Raw genomic sequence first — 18039 nt, forward strand, 5'->3', positions numbered from 1 at the left:
TGCTCCTTAAAACTCCATTGCAAACAGAGGTTCTTCATGTACTGGAACTGAAAATACAGTCAGGCCTTCAAACTTCAACCTCTGCAAAAAGCCTGATGGAAAAGGAAGTGGGGAGAAAGCAGCCTGATTTATGTCATCAGTGGCCTACTGCTTTTAAAAAGAAAGTGGAATGAGATCAGGAAGAGATCAGTCACTGCATTGCTCTTGAAGGGAGTGCTGCATTACCAAACTCATGTTTGGGGCCAGCAAAGATAAATTAGTAGTAACACACTGGTTGGAGATATAACTGTAAAACGTGTTATCAACATTTAAAATCTAAATTCTGGCTCTGAGATTAGGTACTACATAGTCGAAGTTTCACATCACTTTGGGGTATTTTTTCCTTTTTTCCCCCCAGTTAGTAATATTTTAATGTTTTTATTTTGAGGCAGTAATGATAATTTACTAGATATTTTAGAGATACTTCATCCTCAAGGGTTTGAAATATGCTTTCTCAACACTGCAGTGGCCAGAGAGAACGGTTTGCGTGTTCAGAACTGACAGCTCTGCTACAAAAATATCCTCCACATAAAATATTGCTCTGCAACTACTATATTTGAATTAAATACATCTGCTACACACTGGGACAGAAATCTTTATTCTTTGAAAGCAATGCCAAGAATTCCAGCCCTGACTTCTGAAAAACTGTCATCATGTTAAATCAATGGAAGAGAGGCTTTATTATACTGAATACTGAGGGTACAAGCCCAAGTGAGTTCACCCTTTCCAAGCCATTAGAACCCCCCTGAACAATTAAATGAGAATATTCCATATCAGTAATATCACAGGCAGTGCCATACTATTCTGTCTTGGCAGTGTCTGTGTTCTGGAGGCCCTGACTGAACTCACTGTAATAACACAACACAGAGTAACCACCTGCAAACTAGTTTGAAAGAACAAGATTATTTAGATCAGGATCAAGATTATTACCATCAGTGAAATTACATCTGAAAGTATCCCCTGGATTAAGTCTCCAAAGCCTTCTACAGCAATAAATCCTAGTTTTGCTTTCACTTTAAGCCTTCCCAAAAGTGAGACTGAAAGTCACTGCACCTCAGTTGGTATGTTATGAGTATAAAATCCTATTTACTACAGTCTCATAGTTCCTAAGGCTGTCACTACTTCCCACTTTACCCCTGACAGGCAGCTGGGGGTAAAACTGGAAACATCTGCCCACTAAATATCACATAATTAAAACAACACTGCTGATGATTAACACATCTACTTACCTGTCAAGGTTCAAATATGCAAGCAGGACTCACAGGAACTAAAAAAAAAAACCAACCAACCAAAAAAAAAACCCAACCCAACAAAAAAACCCCCAAACAAAACAAAACAAAAACCAATAAAACACCCCAAGCAAAACCAGAAGATCCCAACCCCAAAAATATGTGAGACCTGGAATTTAGATGAGCTTTACTACCCTGCATGGATCATCTTTTCTTAGCCTTTTTCAAGAGCCAACTAGAAGGTGCTTTTGCAGAGGCCAGTGAGAAGACTGGAGTCTGATGAACACGAATCAGCTGGATTTGGTCTTTATTTTAATGGAACATACAAGACCAACGAAGACCAAGATTACACTTGGAGTGACTCAGTCCCCATATTCCATTCTTCACTGCAAGGATGAATCCCAGACTATGTGTAAGGGTACTCCTGGTGAGCCCAGCCCACATCTGCCCTCTGCCCTGTGTTCAGACTGAAGAGTCATCAGCACCAACTGTCCCAAAGACCACAGTTCCTGCCCTCTGCTAGAAGGACCTTCCAAAGCAAGCAAAGAGGTCTGTTTTCTGTGCTCAAGAAACTGAAAACTCTGGGGACGAGGTCAAATTTATGGCTCCATGGACATTTACAACTCTCAGCAATCACGGATCCAACTAGTTTATTATCTAGTCTGCTGTTAGAAGAACTAACAGCATTTAAATACCCATTTTATCTTTTGCTCTATGTTTTGGCAGCTAATCATCACAACTGTTGTTATCAAAGCTACCAGAAATAGCTCGCCATGTGCAACAGTATTTTGCTAGAGCACACATAAAATATATAAAAATATACAGATATTTGACTTATATACATACATAAACATACTAAGAGGTTCTGGTGCAAATGAAGATTTTTCCATCAGCTTCAGCAATGAGATGTATCACAGTATGTGGTTGTTCTGTCTCTTTTTCCACAGACGTGCATCATCTCAAAACAAACATTAATGGCTAGTGAAATAGTCAATATACCATCCACATACCATTGAAACACTCCCTCAGTCCACCAAGCTTTCTACCTTCAAAGAATTAGATGCTCAGAACACTTAAAGGAAATAAAAACCCCCAACCCTCAGCACATAAAGAGCTCTTTTCCAATTTCTTAATCCTGATATAAATCATTAGCTGCATTAACTGACATTAGCCTCAAGTGCATGTATTCCTAATTTTTTCTATTTGCTCTTCTTTTACTACAAGAGCATCATGACAATGTTAACACTTACCTCTCTCACCCTTTTACAGAATCCACAGCTCATTTCTTACAGGGAGCAAGGGATAGGCTGCTGGAGGAAATAAATAATACCCAGCACAGCAAAGAGTTTCTTTCAGAATGCATATTTGGAGTTGTCATCTTTATACAGAAAGCTCTTAATCATTACCAAGATAATATCAGTTTATACAAATTATATAAATATTATTACATATACATACACACTATACATATATTGTTGTAATAACAATCAAGCCAGTGTATGTCTAGTAAAGTTCCTGGTTTTTGAATATTTGTTTCACTTCTTTTCAGAGACTGTTTCATCTCCTTTAGTATTTCCTACACGCAGTGCAGCAAAACACAGGAACCTGTTGCAAAACTGCTGTTTTACTCGTGATATCTTCCTACCAGGAGTGCAGCTGTTTTTCCTGTTATCACTTCCAGGTGGTCAGGACAGGCTTTCCTAAATCCCTTGCACGACTTCCTTTGGCTCCAGCGGATTGCCCAGAGCGACCCCTCGGGTCCCGCTCGGGCCCATCACTCTGTGCCATCTCCTCATCATACCTGGAAATGAGACAAGTTCAGTGCCTGCTCCTGTTACACAGACAAAGTAAGACCTCTACATTCTGTTTTTATATTCTATTTTGCTTAATATCTAGCCCTGAAAGTGAACACAAGCTGTCCCACACACAGCTTCGTGCCTGCATGGTACGACATGCACCCATGATTCTACGAAATACGTGTGATTTTACAACACAGATCATCTGAAATACCTTGAGCTGCATTTTGAGAGAAACACAAACCATCTGGCAGCTTTAGTCAAAACTCCTGAGCTTGTGAAATTTTGTGCTTGTGAAACTTCCCATGTACTTCTGCAGGTCTCTGTGGTTAAGCAGAACACGAGGCTGCTGCCAGTTAAATAAAATCTTAAGCTGTTGCTTCAAAGGGAGGATTTTTAGCTGCAGTGTTAAAAACCCCACTGTTGCATCAGAGAGTGAGAAGGGAAAGAATGAGGTGAACTGAGCAACCATGTGATTAAATTAAATGCATTTCATGACATGGATTTGGCAACACTTCACCACAGTGATGAGTAGTTCTTTAAATAGCTAAGCCTTTACAATATCTAAAATATTTTTAATATACCTATGTAATTTTTAATATATCTGTGTAATACCTTCTCATATATCCATATAAAATATCTTTAAATATCTTATAATAGCCCTTAATATCTATGGCCTCAGATAACTCTATATACTGAGTTATCTAAGTATACTGAGTTATACACTTACCTAAGTATATAACTCAGTGTATACTGATCTCTCAGCTGCTATGCAAATTCCAAGCAGAATTTAGCTATAGATAGGTAATTGTAATTAACAAAAGATAATACTATGATATTGTGTAGAACAATCAAAATATATACTGAGTTACACTATTTTATGGGTATTCACTGCTACCATGTATGTAACTCATTTCTCTCCTTATAATACAGATGGAGGAATTTAAAAAGCATCTGACAACTTTATTTATTGTTACCTCCGTGAATTACAGGAGTCAAGAAGCACTATTTCTGTGAACTGAGACAAAATTTGCATCAAATAACTATTATATCTTTTTAACTACCATCTATTACCCTCAATACAATTACAGTCCTACGCATGTAGAAGACAAACATTCTCTTTCTGTCCCTCAAATCTGGTTGCTGGAAGCTCAGAAGGTGCAATCAGGGGCTTATCAGACAACATTCTCTCTGGACATGAGGTGAGACAACTCCTCCCACCTCCAAAGTCACTGTTGCAGCTCCAAAGACATGAAGTGGTACTTTATGCCCATTTTTCCCTCCAGAATGAAGTTCACCGCCTCTCTTTGGTCTACATTAGACATGAATAAAACAGTGAGGTGACAGAAAACCACAATATAAAGCACTGACAAAACTTACAAGACTTCATAATTGCCAAGGACCTCCTTTGGTGGAGATTTATTCCATTTACAGTCAGGAATTTCCCCGTTAGGCACGGCAATGTGAGGGTGTCATTAATCAGATTATACTTCAGGATCCGATCATTAGCAGTGCTGGAAGTGAGGGAAGGGGAAGCATTGACCTACAAAGGACAAAAATAAAGCCAGCATCAATGTTTGGGTGGTATAAAGTTCTCCAAAGTGCATCTGTGACGGCTGTGTGTTCTACAGGGGAAGACTCAAAGCACATCTCAGTTCCTCAGACACTGGAAGGAATCCCCCCACAGGGAATTTCTCTTTTTACTTAAAAAGGAAAGTACCACACCACTGCAGTGTCAGCCTGGAGATTTTTATTCAGATGAGATCACCAGGGTGAATCACACAAGACAGAGATTTTTTTTTTTTTAACTAAGTTTACATGGTTACAAACCCCATAAATTTCAGTACTTAAAATCTACCCAGTTCACTGTTACATACAGAAACCCAGGGGCCTCTTCTAGGTAAACAACTTTTATTTAAGTTCTTAATCTGTTCTCCCCTCTTGGTTGGAGCAGGGTGCTAATAAGGTCAAGGTTGTGGGTTTGATCCCTGTTTGGGCCATTCACCTAAGAGTTGGACTTGATGATCCTTGTGGGTCCCTTCCAACTCAGAATATTCCGTGATTCTGTGAAATTTTGAGCTGGAAAAACATATCCACGCTCTCTGTTCGAAGCACTACACTGACAGCATCTAAAACTTAAATTTACTGTTAAAAAAACTTCATTTGATGTTATGCTCCATCAAGCCAATGCCAATTTTACAGCTACACTATCTAACAGGGCTGCAAACATTCTGAAGTCCAACTGTATGAAGGCACTGGATTCAAAAAATAGAAACACCAATTTGGTCATCACATGGCCCATTTCACTTTCCATAATTTTTCTTAATCCACTTATGAAAGAACAAAAAACATTGTTTAAAAAGAGGAACGACTACATTGAAATCTACTTAGTTTTTTCCTGTGAAATAAGAAGGGAGTTTTTTCCTGTATTTCATGCAACTTTACCTCAATTAGCCAGGGTTTCAGCTTGTCATCGATGATAATATCATACCCATAGCACTCAAAGCAGTGTTTATCATTATTCATTACAGGCTAAAAAAAAAAAAAGGAAAAGACAAAAATATGCATTAAAATCAACAATTCAGTAAGTAACCTGATTACACACTTCGTTTGCTACAATGTGATGACATTGTGAATCTTCTACATTGGTTTTCAGTGCTGTGACTCTGATATAAGCTGATATAAGACAAGGGACCAGCAAATCACATGCTTAATCATTCTCAACACTTTTTCTTTTCTCTTCTCTTTAAAGAGTCTGCTAACATTGGTTTAAATCCCTTTTTGTTCTCCCAACTAGTAAGTTCAGGATTGCCTTCTTTTTCCCCAAGCTGTAAGCAAAAGTTTCAATACTAAAGATTGCACTGATGCCAAGTATGAAGTTACATTAACTTTCCATTATATTTCCAGTGTAAAAATAAGTGTTTTCATATCTAGCAAAAGCAGTAACAACATTTAAAGCCTGCACACATCAGGAGAAAACAGGAACTTTGAAAATGTACAGCTCCACAAATTCTTTAAAATTTAGGAAAAGAAGACTCATTCAAAACCATTTCTTTTATCCTGCTGCTGCAACTATGAAGAGACTTTAGGTCAAGCAATTCCAAGATGCCTTTTTAAATTATAATTAGCTCAAGCCAACTATAACCCCAAAGCCAGGAGAGACCAAGGAACAAGTCGTGCTTGGCTGATCCTCTAGAGAATCAGGAGCTTTCCAGCACCTGCTCAACATTTGCAGTGGGCACAGTAAGACTCTTCTTCTATGCAAATCTCATCAGATCTTTTAGAGAAACCTTAGTAACAGGTTAGGGAGATGTTTTCCCCCAAACTAATAATGAGAGCTTTTCAGTTCTTCAGGGACTGAAAGGGGGAAGGAGGAACAAGCATCTCATTACATTTGCCGTTGTCAGAAAGCCAGAGGACCAACAAATTTCATGCTCAGTCATTCTCAGCACTTTTTCTCTTCTCTTCTAGGTTCTGCTACCATTGGATTTAATCCCTTTTGCTCTCCCAACTGTTTCCAAATAGGATTGCCCAGCAGAGGCCAAGTTAAGCTGAGCTTCCCCACCTCCCACTGCTCTTTGCTGTGTGACCTTGTCCTTCCTCCTCGTGCTGAGTCTGGTGTTCTGCTCCTTCCATGACTCAGCTCATTGCACTGGCAGAACACTAAACCCGTCAATAAAGCAAGGGAGCAATTTGTCAGAGAGCTGACTCAGCTCACAGCAGTGCCAAGACCAACCCAAAACAGAGGACAAGACAATGCACTTGGGAACAGGAGAGTCCTGGGCTCTTCAGTTACCCCAGGTGACCCACAGAGCAATACCTGCTCTCTGAAGTTATCACAGGATGTTACCCAAACACCACAAAGTCATTCAAGCAGGACTGGTTGTTTCTTCTATCTTTTTTTTTTTAATAAAAGTTCATTATAACTACGTGACTTGTGTATAGAAGAGGTGAAAGTAGGTTATGCAACTCTGATGAACTAATAGCCTGAGGTTTTCTCTGCTGAATTGTCCTCCAGAGGTATTTTTTTCCTTGACACATTTGTTATTGCTGCAATGACATCACACATCTTGGCAGAACTTAATCCTATTCACAAGGGCAGTATCGAGTCATATTAAATAGCTCACAAAGCCCTCAAGGAAAGAGATTTACCCACTCCTTCAAACACAGGCAGACAGCTCACCCACCCAAGATTCTCAGAGAAATCAAGAGATGACAGCACTGCAGACATCAGCACCAACACCATCACTCAAACAGCAGCAGACACACGCAGGGATTTTGCTGGCAAACTCACTTTGATGGCTGTGAGAAGCCTGCAGCCCCAATGGTGCAGCTGGCAGCACTGCAGGGACAGTACTCACCGCCACAGCCTTCAGGGACTGCACAATGATCCAGTGGATTTCATCAAATAACTTGTTGGTGACTTCTTTTCCACGGGTGCTCTCCAGGTACAGCCTTAAGTTACTCACTGTCCACTTCCCCCCATGGATGTGGTTGTAATCATCCTGAAGGGTTTAAGGAATTCATTCAGTCTAAGACTTTGAAGTGGCTCAGCAGGTTTTTTTTTCATTCACACAAAAAGTCCACTCTTACAGTTACATGAAAGTGTTGCTCTAAAAAGAAACTTGGCAAATTGTTCTTGCAGCTTTACTTTGAACTGCCTCCTACAGAGACAACTGTTTTTATTATATATGCTGATATCTCACATTGCAAGTCAAGTAACAAATCTTTCTTAGAAGAAAAAAACAATGGGTACTTTGACAGTTTTAGAGTAAGACATGATTTAAGATCTAGAAATGTAAGTTTTAAATTGTGAAAGGAAGAATTGAATGTTTTCCTCCTCTGGGGAAAAGGGAGAAACAATTAAGGGAGCAATAGCTAAATTTCACTGAAGTTGGCTGTTTTTAAATGCAGCACTTGAAAGTGCTTGTCTGTGTTTATTCATTTAAAATAGGACTTGTCTGTTCCCCACAAGGCAAACATGGTCTCTTCTTAACAGACTTCTTAACTGACAACAGTTACATTCAAGAAGACAAGGAAACAAATGACAACCCAAATTGTTTTTAAAAGTTAATTTTCAAGTAATTCAGTACAAAACCCTGCTGTTACTGAAAGTGGACTGGGAAAACCAAGAGGACACCTTACATTGTCTTTTCAGAGGCTATCAAGGCTCTGCATTATTTCTCTTTAAATGCTAAGACCAGTGCAAAGAGAGGGTGTGCACACTGATGGAAAGACACATGTTCAGCCCTCAGGTAACTCTCAGGAAATTGCTTTGTGTCCCTTTATAAAGGTTCCCCCCAGACCATTTCATTGCACAATCACAGTTGTTTAATTAAAGACATTAAAACAAAGTAGGATATTGCAGGCTACACAGTAGATCACTGAGTGAAAATATTAAGTATAAGAATTATTGCTGCTTGCTTGTATTGCACATGCAGTGAATAATGACTTGGAACTGTATTTTCCAGCAGAAATATTACAGTGGGTATTCTGACTTATCCTCCTTCCTTAATTTTACCCTTTCCCTCTCCCCATACTGATTTGTACCCTTTCCAAATCAGGGATGTTTTTGCATGAGCTTGGAGGGTACAAACCACTGGAAGTCTGTGTTCACACAAGGCTCAGAGTGGAGATTAACAGCCAGAACTTAGAAGAGTTTTTCCAGACCTCATCATAATTCTGACAAATTACTTGACAGCTCAAATTAGGTGGAGTTTTAGAAGACTAAAACTGTACAGCCTAAGTGCCTCCCAAGTTACAGGCACTTCTAAAAGAGAAGAACAAACAGGATGGCTTTACATTAAACTTCTCTTATGCCTGTCTGCAAAACTCAACAGATAGCAGGGGTTTACAATTTAAGAAAAGCTTTTCAAATATTCTAGCAACGATTCCACATTTTCAGGCTGCTCTTTCTATACCCATTCCTGTTCTTTATTCTCTCAAAATGACCTCACCACCACTTTCACTGCTGCTTTTATTTGGGAAAAATTCTGAAGGCCATTCTTTTTGACAGATAGAGAAGATGGAAGGGCACATAATAACAAGAGAGGCAACATATGACACGCCTCACCTCTTCACTGCTACTGAAAACAGCACCAGGATTTATTCTCTGAGTTGTGTGGGACCTGCTTTTGTACCACAACTAATTCTCAGTGTGCCCTGTCAGACCACGATGTGTTTAAAGCACTTCCCAAATCAGCACCTGAGCAGTGAAATGTTTGTAGCACCGACAAAAATGCCACGTCACCCCTGACCCAGCAGCCCTTCCTCCCCACTGCTGAACTTCAGCCCACTGGGACACAGGGATGTGCTGTCAGAGCTGTTGTGTTTCCAGGTGTTTTATGAATATCAATGGCAAATCCCAGGACAGAGCTGTTGTGCAGGTAGAACATCTCTGTCCAGGCAAGAGGAAGCCATCAGCTGGCCAGGCAGCACACAGAGATCAGGAAGGAGATATTAAAGCACTGCTATAAAGCACAAATCCACATGAACCAAGCACCATTAATTTCATTGCTCAATCCCTAAGTGAGCATATTAACATTTAAATGGAAAGAGACTGGAAACACACCCCTGCTCTCAACTGCTGAACATTTCTCAACAGCCTATTACAGAGCTGCAACTCATTATCTTGCACACTTTTGATCTCCAGTCTTCCCAAATCTATTTATTTGTAAGTGCAAGTTGAGGCATTTTAGTTGCAAGGTCACGAAAAATACAACAAAACCTTTTTATTCCAAGTTTTTGGGACAACTTAAGAAGATCAGTCTTGCTACAAAAGAGCACCTAAGAACACTTACCCCGTGTTTCTGAATGGCAACATTCGTGAGATGCACAAACATGTTGTCCAATTCACTGGTGCTTGGGGTGTATTTTACTGTGCAAAACCGGCAAAATCCAAGTTTATACCTTGAAAAAAAGTCATTAAAATGTGTTAAAGGCCAACAATTACCACCTGCCTGTTAAAACTTCTTTTCAGCAACAAGCCCAACATTATTTTGACTGCTTCAGACACTGTCTCAAAACAAAATACAAATGTATACAAACTTACATGTAACACCGCAGAGGACGGTAGGTAGATACTAAAACATACAGACGGAGGTCAAATTTTTTTCCCCCAATAAGCAAGGGATTGTTGATGTAGAGTGAAATCACATAGGCTTCTTTGGAAGACTGGGACACAAACCTGAAAAACACAAGTCATGTTTGCAATACAATCCAGTAAGTCTTTTTTTCTTTAGAAGTATTCTGTAAATTTTTGAATTGACTGAAATCTTGCATCTTTTGCCAAGAGAACGTGTAAAATTGTGGTGGTTGACAATACACACTTGGCACCAGGCACTAAACACCAAAAATGTTGGTGTAGATATATATGTATAAAAGTTAATATGTGTGTGTATGTGTGTGCATATATATATATATATATATATATAAAAGTTGGTGTGTATATGTGTATATATATATAAAAATAAAATTGACCCATATGAATTAACCATTTAAACCTAGTTTTGAAGTTAACACTGTAGCTGACCAAGCCACTCTAAATGCAGCTCTACAAGCCAGTCTTTTCCTCAGAGAGGATTTAGAGCTTGGCATGGTTCAGACAAGCAAAGAGCACACAGTACATTACCTTCCTTATTCAAGGTCTTACACCACCAGAATATTTGCATTTATGCTTGGTGTGCAACTGCAAACCGCTGTGAAAAGTTGAGGTAACTTTCAGACTGTGACATTCCTCAGATTCCAAGTCCAACAGGGAAACAAATACTCAAGTCATATTCGGCCAGTCACTTGATCACAGGAACAAAACTTAACATAAGTTCTGTGATCAAAACTTCTCCCAGTAGAGAAAAGCATAGATTGCTAAACTGTTTCATGAACATGAGGTGTATTATTTTCTGTTCCAAAAGGACAATGTGTTTATTTCATATAAATCCATTCTTCCTTCGTACTAACTTAGAAAGTGATTTAATACATATTAAATAATTACTGAAATTGCTGAGGGGAAGATTTTTCTCTTGCTTCCTGTTATTTAATACTAAGAAGCAGAACAATTTATTTCCGTGCAGTTTTCCCCCCAACCCCCAACACTGAGAGCATTTTTATAAAGAATAGTTACTTGCACAGTTCTTTGTACCTCCTCATGCCAAAACAAGTCCTGTTGAAGGAGGAAGCCAGATAACAACTGAGATTAAATGCAAACCTAAGTATATAATGACAAAGCAACAACAATCATGGAATACTTTTCCCATGCATCAGACAATCAGAGTGTTGATGTGGTTCACCTGATACAGAAAATATAATAAAGGCTTTAAGGTTTTAAGAACTTACGAAGATGTTTTGCTGTCTCGAGACCATTTTTTAATCTGGGAGAGTTTATTGATTAGAAATATCCCCTTCCCTTGGGCTTTGCCACAAGGTTTCATAATCCAAGTGCTGGAGGGATTCTTCCTGAATTCTTCAACAAAGAGATTATAATCGGCAGGAAGCATAAAAGTCACAGGAACAAAATCTGAGTTAAGGGGAGAAAAGAGAAAGGTGCACGATTAAGGACAGTATATCTGATAAGGTTATTGACACATAGAGATGGGGAAAAAAGGTTCTGTCTCTTAAATTTTCCAGTCCGGCATGACCCACCTTCATTAAGATCCATGTTGCTTTTTATCCCATTTAAATTCTACTTTTTTACTTAAACAATTGCAAAATATTATATGATGCCACCTTCATATTAACAGATTCTAATTCACATGAATCAGTTTTCTTCTTCTGTTTATATGCTGTGACATTAGAGTACTAGATATCATTTTAACTTAATCAAAATTTCACCATTCCATTAACCAACTTATCATCCCCTGTGCAGACAAAAACGTGAATGTTGATGTTGCCTCCTCTTTGGATGTGGAATTTTTATTTCCATGTAACCCCCACGAGTTATTCTTATTTTCTCCCACAATCAGTTTTACCATGATTACTGAAACCTAAAGAAAAGCACTTTTCCCTTCCTGCTATCAGATTATCTTCACTTCCATCCATAAAGAACTGCTTCTTTCTTACATGGGATATGAAGTGTTTTCATCTCACTTTCCCAAGATGTAAATCAACTCCACACATTCCCATCTGTTTCACTTTGATGCTTTCTGACCCCCAAACCAACTCTCCTCATTCCTGATTTATTCTTGGTTTAGTTTCGGGGTTCTTGGTTGTTTTTTTTGGTTTGGTTTGTTTGGTTGGTTTTTTTAGTCTGGTTTTCTTTTTATTTTGTTGGGTTTTTTCTTTGTTCTCAAACTTCTCCCAAATTTCTCCTCTGAAGTGTTTGTTCATTCAGTTCTGTCCAGAGCCTTTCTGCAAAAGTTTATTTTAGTTTTTGCTCCAGTATAAGATTTTCAGATAATGGTTTTTCACTTTTGAATTAAAGAAACTGCAACCCTATATCATATGAAGTACCAGGGTCCTTTGGTTCCACCACTAATTTTACTCCAAAGTACCTCAATCCTGCAATTTTCCCTCTCCAAAATAAGTTTAAAAACCCCAAAATGAATCAAACCCAACAAAAATCCAACCAACCAATCCATCCCCTTGACTCCCACACACCCCCACAAAAATCCTAGTCACAAATCTAGTTCTGCACCCTCACATTTAAAAATAATAATTTCACTATCACTTCACCCAATGTTGCGTCAGATAATGCTGCTCTATTAAGTTCAGTGTTTTTAAGGATCTTATTACTTACAAAGCTAAGCCTAAAAATTAAAACAAAACTAAACTCCATGCATCAAAACTGAATTTGTGCTCCTCCTTGAGCAGTAACACTGTGGAGGAGCTGTGGCTTAGTGCTGTGGGAATACAACAGGGAAACAAGGAAATGTTCAATCTTTATTCCTGCTTTGTATCTACTTCAACAAGTTCCCTCTATTCCTCTCAATTTGTCAAATATTATTCTTCAAAGCAAGGCTTGTGAAAAGCTTTGAAAAGACAGTATTTCCTAGGAAACATTCGCTGCTACTGTTTGAATCACTTTCCCTATTCCTGTGTTTCCTTATGCTCCAGATCTGAGGGGAGGGAAAAGGGGATGATGGAGAGGGAAGGGTGTTGGGTTTGCAGAAAACAGCAAACAATTTTAGGACAAAGTGCACTTTTTTTTTCCCCTGACAGCAACAGAGCATTTCAAGACAGTCACTTCAATGTTCTAACACTCCAGAGGTTCAGAAAAGCTGGATCAATTCCAGGTTATTGACTATGTAAGAAAAAAGATGAACTCTGACAATGAGAACAACGCACCCAAATAAATGTATTTCCCATTTTCATCCTTTTCTGCAAGAGGACTTCCTTCTTTCTCAAGCTCTTTCCTGTATCTCTTGATATTCTTCACCATCAGATCTTTCCTGGTCAGCTCATAGTGGTTTGGGAAGTGATTGACAATCTGGTCATCAGAGAGGCGGTATCCAGTCTCCACACTGAAAACATTCCTGATGGTTTGCACGCTCATCCTGAAAGCAAGGACAGGCATCAAATTATTTCTCCCAAGAAACACAACCCAGGAGGACAAAGCAGAAATGGTTTTGCTCCAATTTCTTCCTCTTTTCTTTCTCTTTATAGTATAGTGTTTTGCTGCAGTGACAGTCCAACATATCCTGAAATTCTATTAGCAAAGCAAATGAAATCCAGCTGGAGGTTTTATCAGTCCCTCTACTACTCCCGAATGTGAGGAAGATGACAAACTACCCCTACTGGACTCTCTGGCTTGTTGACAGCCAGGTCAAGCCCCAGCAGGGCCTAAAAATGACTGAAGTGCCCCCAAATGCTACAGAAGCCTAGGACAAAGTCATCAAATCAGTTATCTCCCACATTTTCCACAAAGGATAGGAGCAGGGACATAGATGCCAAGAATTTTCAGGGTTAGATGTCTCACAGTGAAAATTTAAGAATATTCTCTGAACACCATCAACCTGAAACATTATCATTTCAGAAAGGAAAAAAAAACCCAAACCAACCAGTCACACAACAACTTCCATGAGTGTTCCCCCCACTCCCCCCAGTTGCATTCCAAAGGCAGGGGCAGATTAGTACCAGATTCCTGCCCGTTTAAATGAGTGGTTCACAAAGGGCACATTTGGCAGCACAAACTGCCATTCTGCTGTATTTGAAAGGGACATTATAAATTGTTTGGTTTATTTAAAGAGTGCTGTTTCTGCCAATTAACAGATTACTGCATTCTAGGACAGCATTTCGTGGTCTTAGATAAATACCAAATAAGAAGGCAGATTATTTACTCCCCTCCTTTCAGCAGAATCTTGATCTAATTTCACATTCACTCTCAGTATTGAAATGCTGAAAAATTAGTCTGCACATAAATCATTATCATGAAGGAGAAGGAAAGTACAAGGCATTTATTATTAAACAATAAAGTGGACTCTGGTTACAGGGCAAGCCTCCATAACATGGACAAAACAGTATTTTATTGTATATTGCAACTGTGTACTCTTGGGTTATTTTGCTCATGTTTTGTCATCAGAAAACGTTGGGAAAAGACACATTCAAAGACTCCCCTGAAGCCACAAATTCCCTCCAACTGAAAAGGAAAAATTCTGATTACTGCAGACAAAAAAAATCAGTTCTAATTTCTGCACCTTTCATTGTTCAATATGTATTTTGCTTTATTATTTATGGTATTGACATAAGACACTAAAATGCTTCACAAATTTAGAAACTGGCATTTGTAACATACTTACCAATAAAAATTCCAGTCTTCGTTTTCTGCCACCTGAATCCACCCTCTTTTCTCAAAGTTGTTTATTAGAACAGATTTTTCTATGTCAGTCACCCACTTCACTTTTCCTGCCATTATCCCAAAGCAGGATCAACCTGTTGGTAAAGAAATTTTGGAGATGTGAAGCTGAAAATAGGGGGGAGGACATAGGAAAGTCAGAGCAGAACGGGCACAGAGAAATCACTTCCACACAGATATACTGATTTAAAAATCAAGGGAAACAGTGTCTCAGGTTCAGAGTGAAACCCTGCATTTCTCAACAGGACAACTGCACACAAGGACAGGAGTTACAGGGACCTGTAAGCTGATCTCCTTAAACCCTGGCAGCAGGATTTCCCCAAACCTGAGGAGTGTTTCTGAGCTGCCTTTCAGCTCCTGACACCAGGTGTCACTTTCCACACGGGATCTCACTCGCCCGGATCAGCCTTTGTCAGGATCGCTGGATCATTCCGGCCGTGCTTCCCAGAAATCAGCTGCAGGGCAATCCTAATTCAGAAGGAAATCTCTTCGAGCCACAGGCAGACTCTCTCCCCAGAACAAAAAACACGCAAAGGAGTGGGAGACTGGGGTTATTACACACACACACATACATATAACACCATCTACTTCCCCTTCCACAGACGATTTTCCACTGAAAAGGAAATTAAAACATAAAATCACCTTCGCTAATGTTGTAATTTAATTAGTGCAAGCGAGTAATGAATGTAGTGAATATAATTTCTGCAAGTAAGATACTGGACTGGAATTCAAGGGGTTTTCAGTTTCCAGGACTCTCTATGGAGATGTACAATTCCCAGCAAGCTCAGGCCCCTAAAGTTCCTTTCTTTCTAGGAGGTATAACCCATTATATAGTGCTCCCCCACAGACTATTTATACTGTCAAATCCCACAAGGCAGAAACGTTTACTACTAAACTCCAATTTTACAGAGTTTCAGACACTCTTATTTTTATTCCCGTTGGCAAACCGATTTGAAATCAAGCTTAGACAGAAAAGAGCACATGAAGGCTCGGGGTCTGTCTTTTTGTGTGTGCTCAGTTCTGCAAGGTCATGATCTCTCCCTGGGCCTTCCAGATACCACCAAAACAAAAGGAAATGGAACAAAGGGATTCCTTTATTTGTACTGAAGTGTGTAGGATCGACCGTCAGTGACTCACTAGTGCCACGCACCACCTTGTTGTGGGTTTAAAATCTCAGGGATTAGCAACACCTGCTACACATCCTATGGCAAGGAACCCTGAGAGATTCCATGTCCTGATCCAGCAAGTGGATTCTGTGGTAGCAGGGAGGAGTTATGTTGACTCCCAGAGGCTGCACTGTGCTCGATTTCAGAAGCCAGAAACAATCCAGCAGAAGATTCACACACAGGAAGGCTAAACATTGAAGATAACTTCCACCAGAAACAAAAAAGAAAAATCACAAGTTTGCCATTCTTTTCCTGTTTTGGGAACCTTAGGCCTTACAGATCCCTCCTGCTACAGGAGGACTGAAAGGATAACAATACAAACAGCAAACTGAGAATTCCTCCTTGGCTTCTGCAGACAGTTTGAACATCTCAGATTGATGCTTAAGGGGCCTGAGAACAAAATCTTCCAATTTTCTATAAATTGACAACTGAAACCCACCAAGAAGGGTGCACAAAGAAATAACATATTAAGTCATGGCAAAATCTTTCTTATTTTCAGCAGTATAATTTTAACACAGCATAATTTTCTACAGGAATCCTCTGATCTGCAAACTAGGTATTCCAGATAACCAGGCCATCACCACCACCACCAAAGGCGGTTGTGCTGACGGCAGACTTACCTTTCCACACTGCAAAATATAAGTTAAGCCATGCAGGCACCTGGCCCAGCCAGCTCCATGTCCTTCTGATGGCACAAAAATGTCCCTGTGTGGTTGATTGTGGAGTTCCTTACTGGAAAATCCAGTTTGGCCAAAGCAGTTGGGCCCTAAGAGGAGGTCGGGAGATTTCCGAAGTGTCAGGGATAAGGAGGAGCCCAAGGCTGCAACAGAGACGTCGAGGTGGGGAGGTGTGGGGTGTGTTGGGGGGTGTTGGGTATGGGCATGAGGGGGGTATGAGGGGGTGTGGGGTGTGTTGAGGGGTGTATGAGCATGAGGGGAGTATGAGGGTGTGTGGGGTGTATGGAGGGGTGTGGAGAGGGTGTATGGGGAAGAGGGGGGGTGTCTATGGGAGTGAGGAGCTGTATGACAGAGGTGGAGTGTATGGGGGTGTGAGGGGTATAAGGGGAAGAGGGGGTTGGGGGGCTGTATGGGAGGGGTGGGGTGTATGGGGGTGTGAGAGGTGTATGAGGAAGAGAGGGTTGGGGGTGTAGGGGTGTGTATGGGGGGGGGTGGGTGTGTGAGGTGTATGGGGGTGTGGGGGGTATATGGGGGAGGTGGGGTGGATGTATAGGGTGTGTGCAGGATGTATGGTGGGGTGGGGGTGTACAGTGTTGGGAGTGTGTGGGTGGGTGTATGGGGGTGTGGGGTGTAGGGGAAAGGGGGGCTTTGGGGGTGTGTGGGTGTGTACGGGGGGTGTGGGTGCGTTAGGTGTATGGGAAGGGGTGTAAGGTTGCATGGGGGGGTGAACAGGGGTGTGGATGTGGGGGGTGTATGGGGGTGTGTGTGGGGTGAATGGCAGTGTGGAAGTGTGTGGTATATGGGGGTGGAGCTGTGGGGTGTATGGGGTATGTGTGTGAGGTAAATGGAGTGTGTGCGTTTGGGGAGGGGCTGTGGAGGATGGGGAGGGAACGGGGAGGTGTGTGGGGTGAACAGAGGTGTGGGTGTGTAGGGTGAATGGGAGTGTGGAGGTGCGGGGTGTATGGGGTGCGTGTGGGTGAACGGGAGTGTATGGGGGGTTTATGGGGGTACGTGGGGGGGGATGAATGGGGTGCGTGTGGAGTGAATGGGGGGGTGGGTGGGATGAATGGAGTGATCGTGGGATGAAGGGAGTGCGTGTGGTGGGTGAAAGGGGCCGCGCGTGTATGGAGGGTGTGTGGTGGGGGGGGCAGAGGGGTGAGAAGGACGGAGGAGGAAGATGGGGAATGCGTGTGCAGGGGGTGTCGGGGAGGGGGCACGGACACACACGACCCTCCCCGCGCCGCCCCGTTCTCACCTGCGGGCGGGAGGCGCGGCCGCCGCTGCCCCTCAGGCCGGGCCGTCCCCGCCGGCCGCCGCCATCGCCCCGCCCGTTCCGGCGGCGCTCCC

The 18039-nt window shown here is 41.1% G+C and overlaps 1 protein-coding gene across 1 annotated transcript; it reads right to left on the reverse strand.

Annotated features, from left to right (window-relative positions):
• Positions 1 to 611: 611 nt before the first annotated feature.
• TTLL1 (tubulin tyrosine ligase like 1) lies at positions 612 to 18019 on the reverse strand. Its single transcript, XM_032688772.1, is given in 12 exon segments — positions 612 to 3069; positions 4445 to 4529; positions 4532 to 4607; positions 5510 to 5596; positions 7426 to 7569; positions 9865 to 9973; positions 10116 to 10250; positions 11396 to 11576; positions 13343 to 13551; positions 14794 to 14926; positions 16636 to 16835; positions 17948 to 18019. Coding segments are annotated over 10 exon segments (1269 nt in total). The 5' UTR covers positions 14907 to 14926; positions 16636 to 16835; positions 17948 to 18019; the 3' UTR covers positions 612 to 2939.
• Positions 18020 to 18039: the final 20 nt, after the last annotated feature.

This window comes from Chiroxiphia lanceolata, chromosome 5, assembly GCF_009829145.1.
Source record: "Chiroxiphia lanceolata isolate bChiLan1 chromosome 5, bChiLan1.pri, whole genome shotgun sequence".
Taxonomy (NCBI): domain Eukaryota; kingdom Metazoa; phylum Chordata; class Aves; order Passeriformes; family Pipridae; genus Chiroxiphia; species Chiroxiphia lanceolata.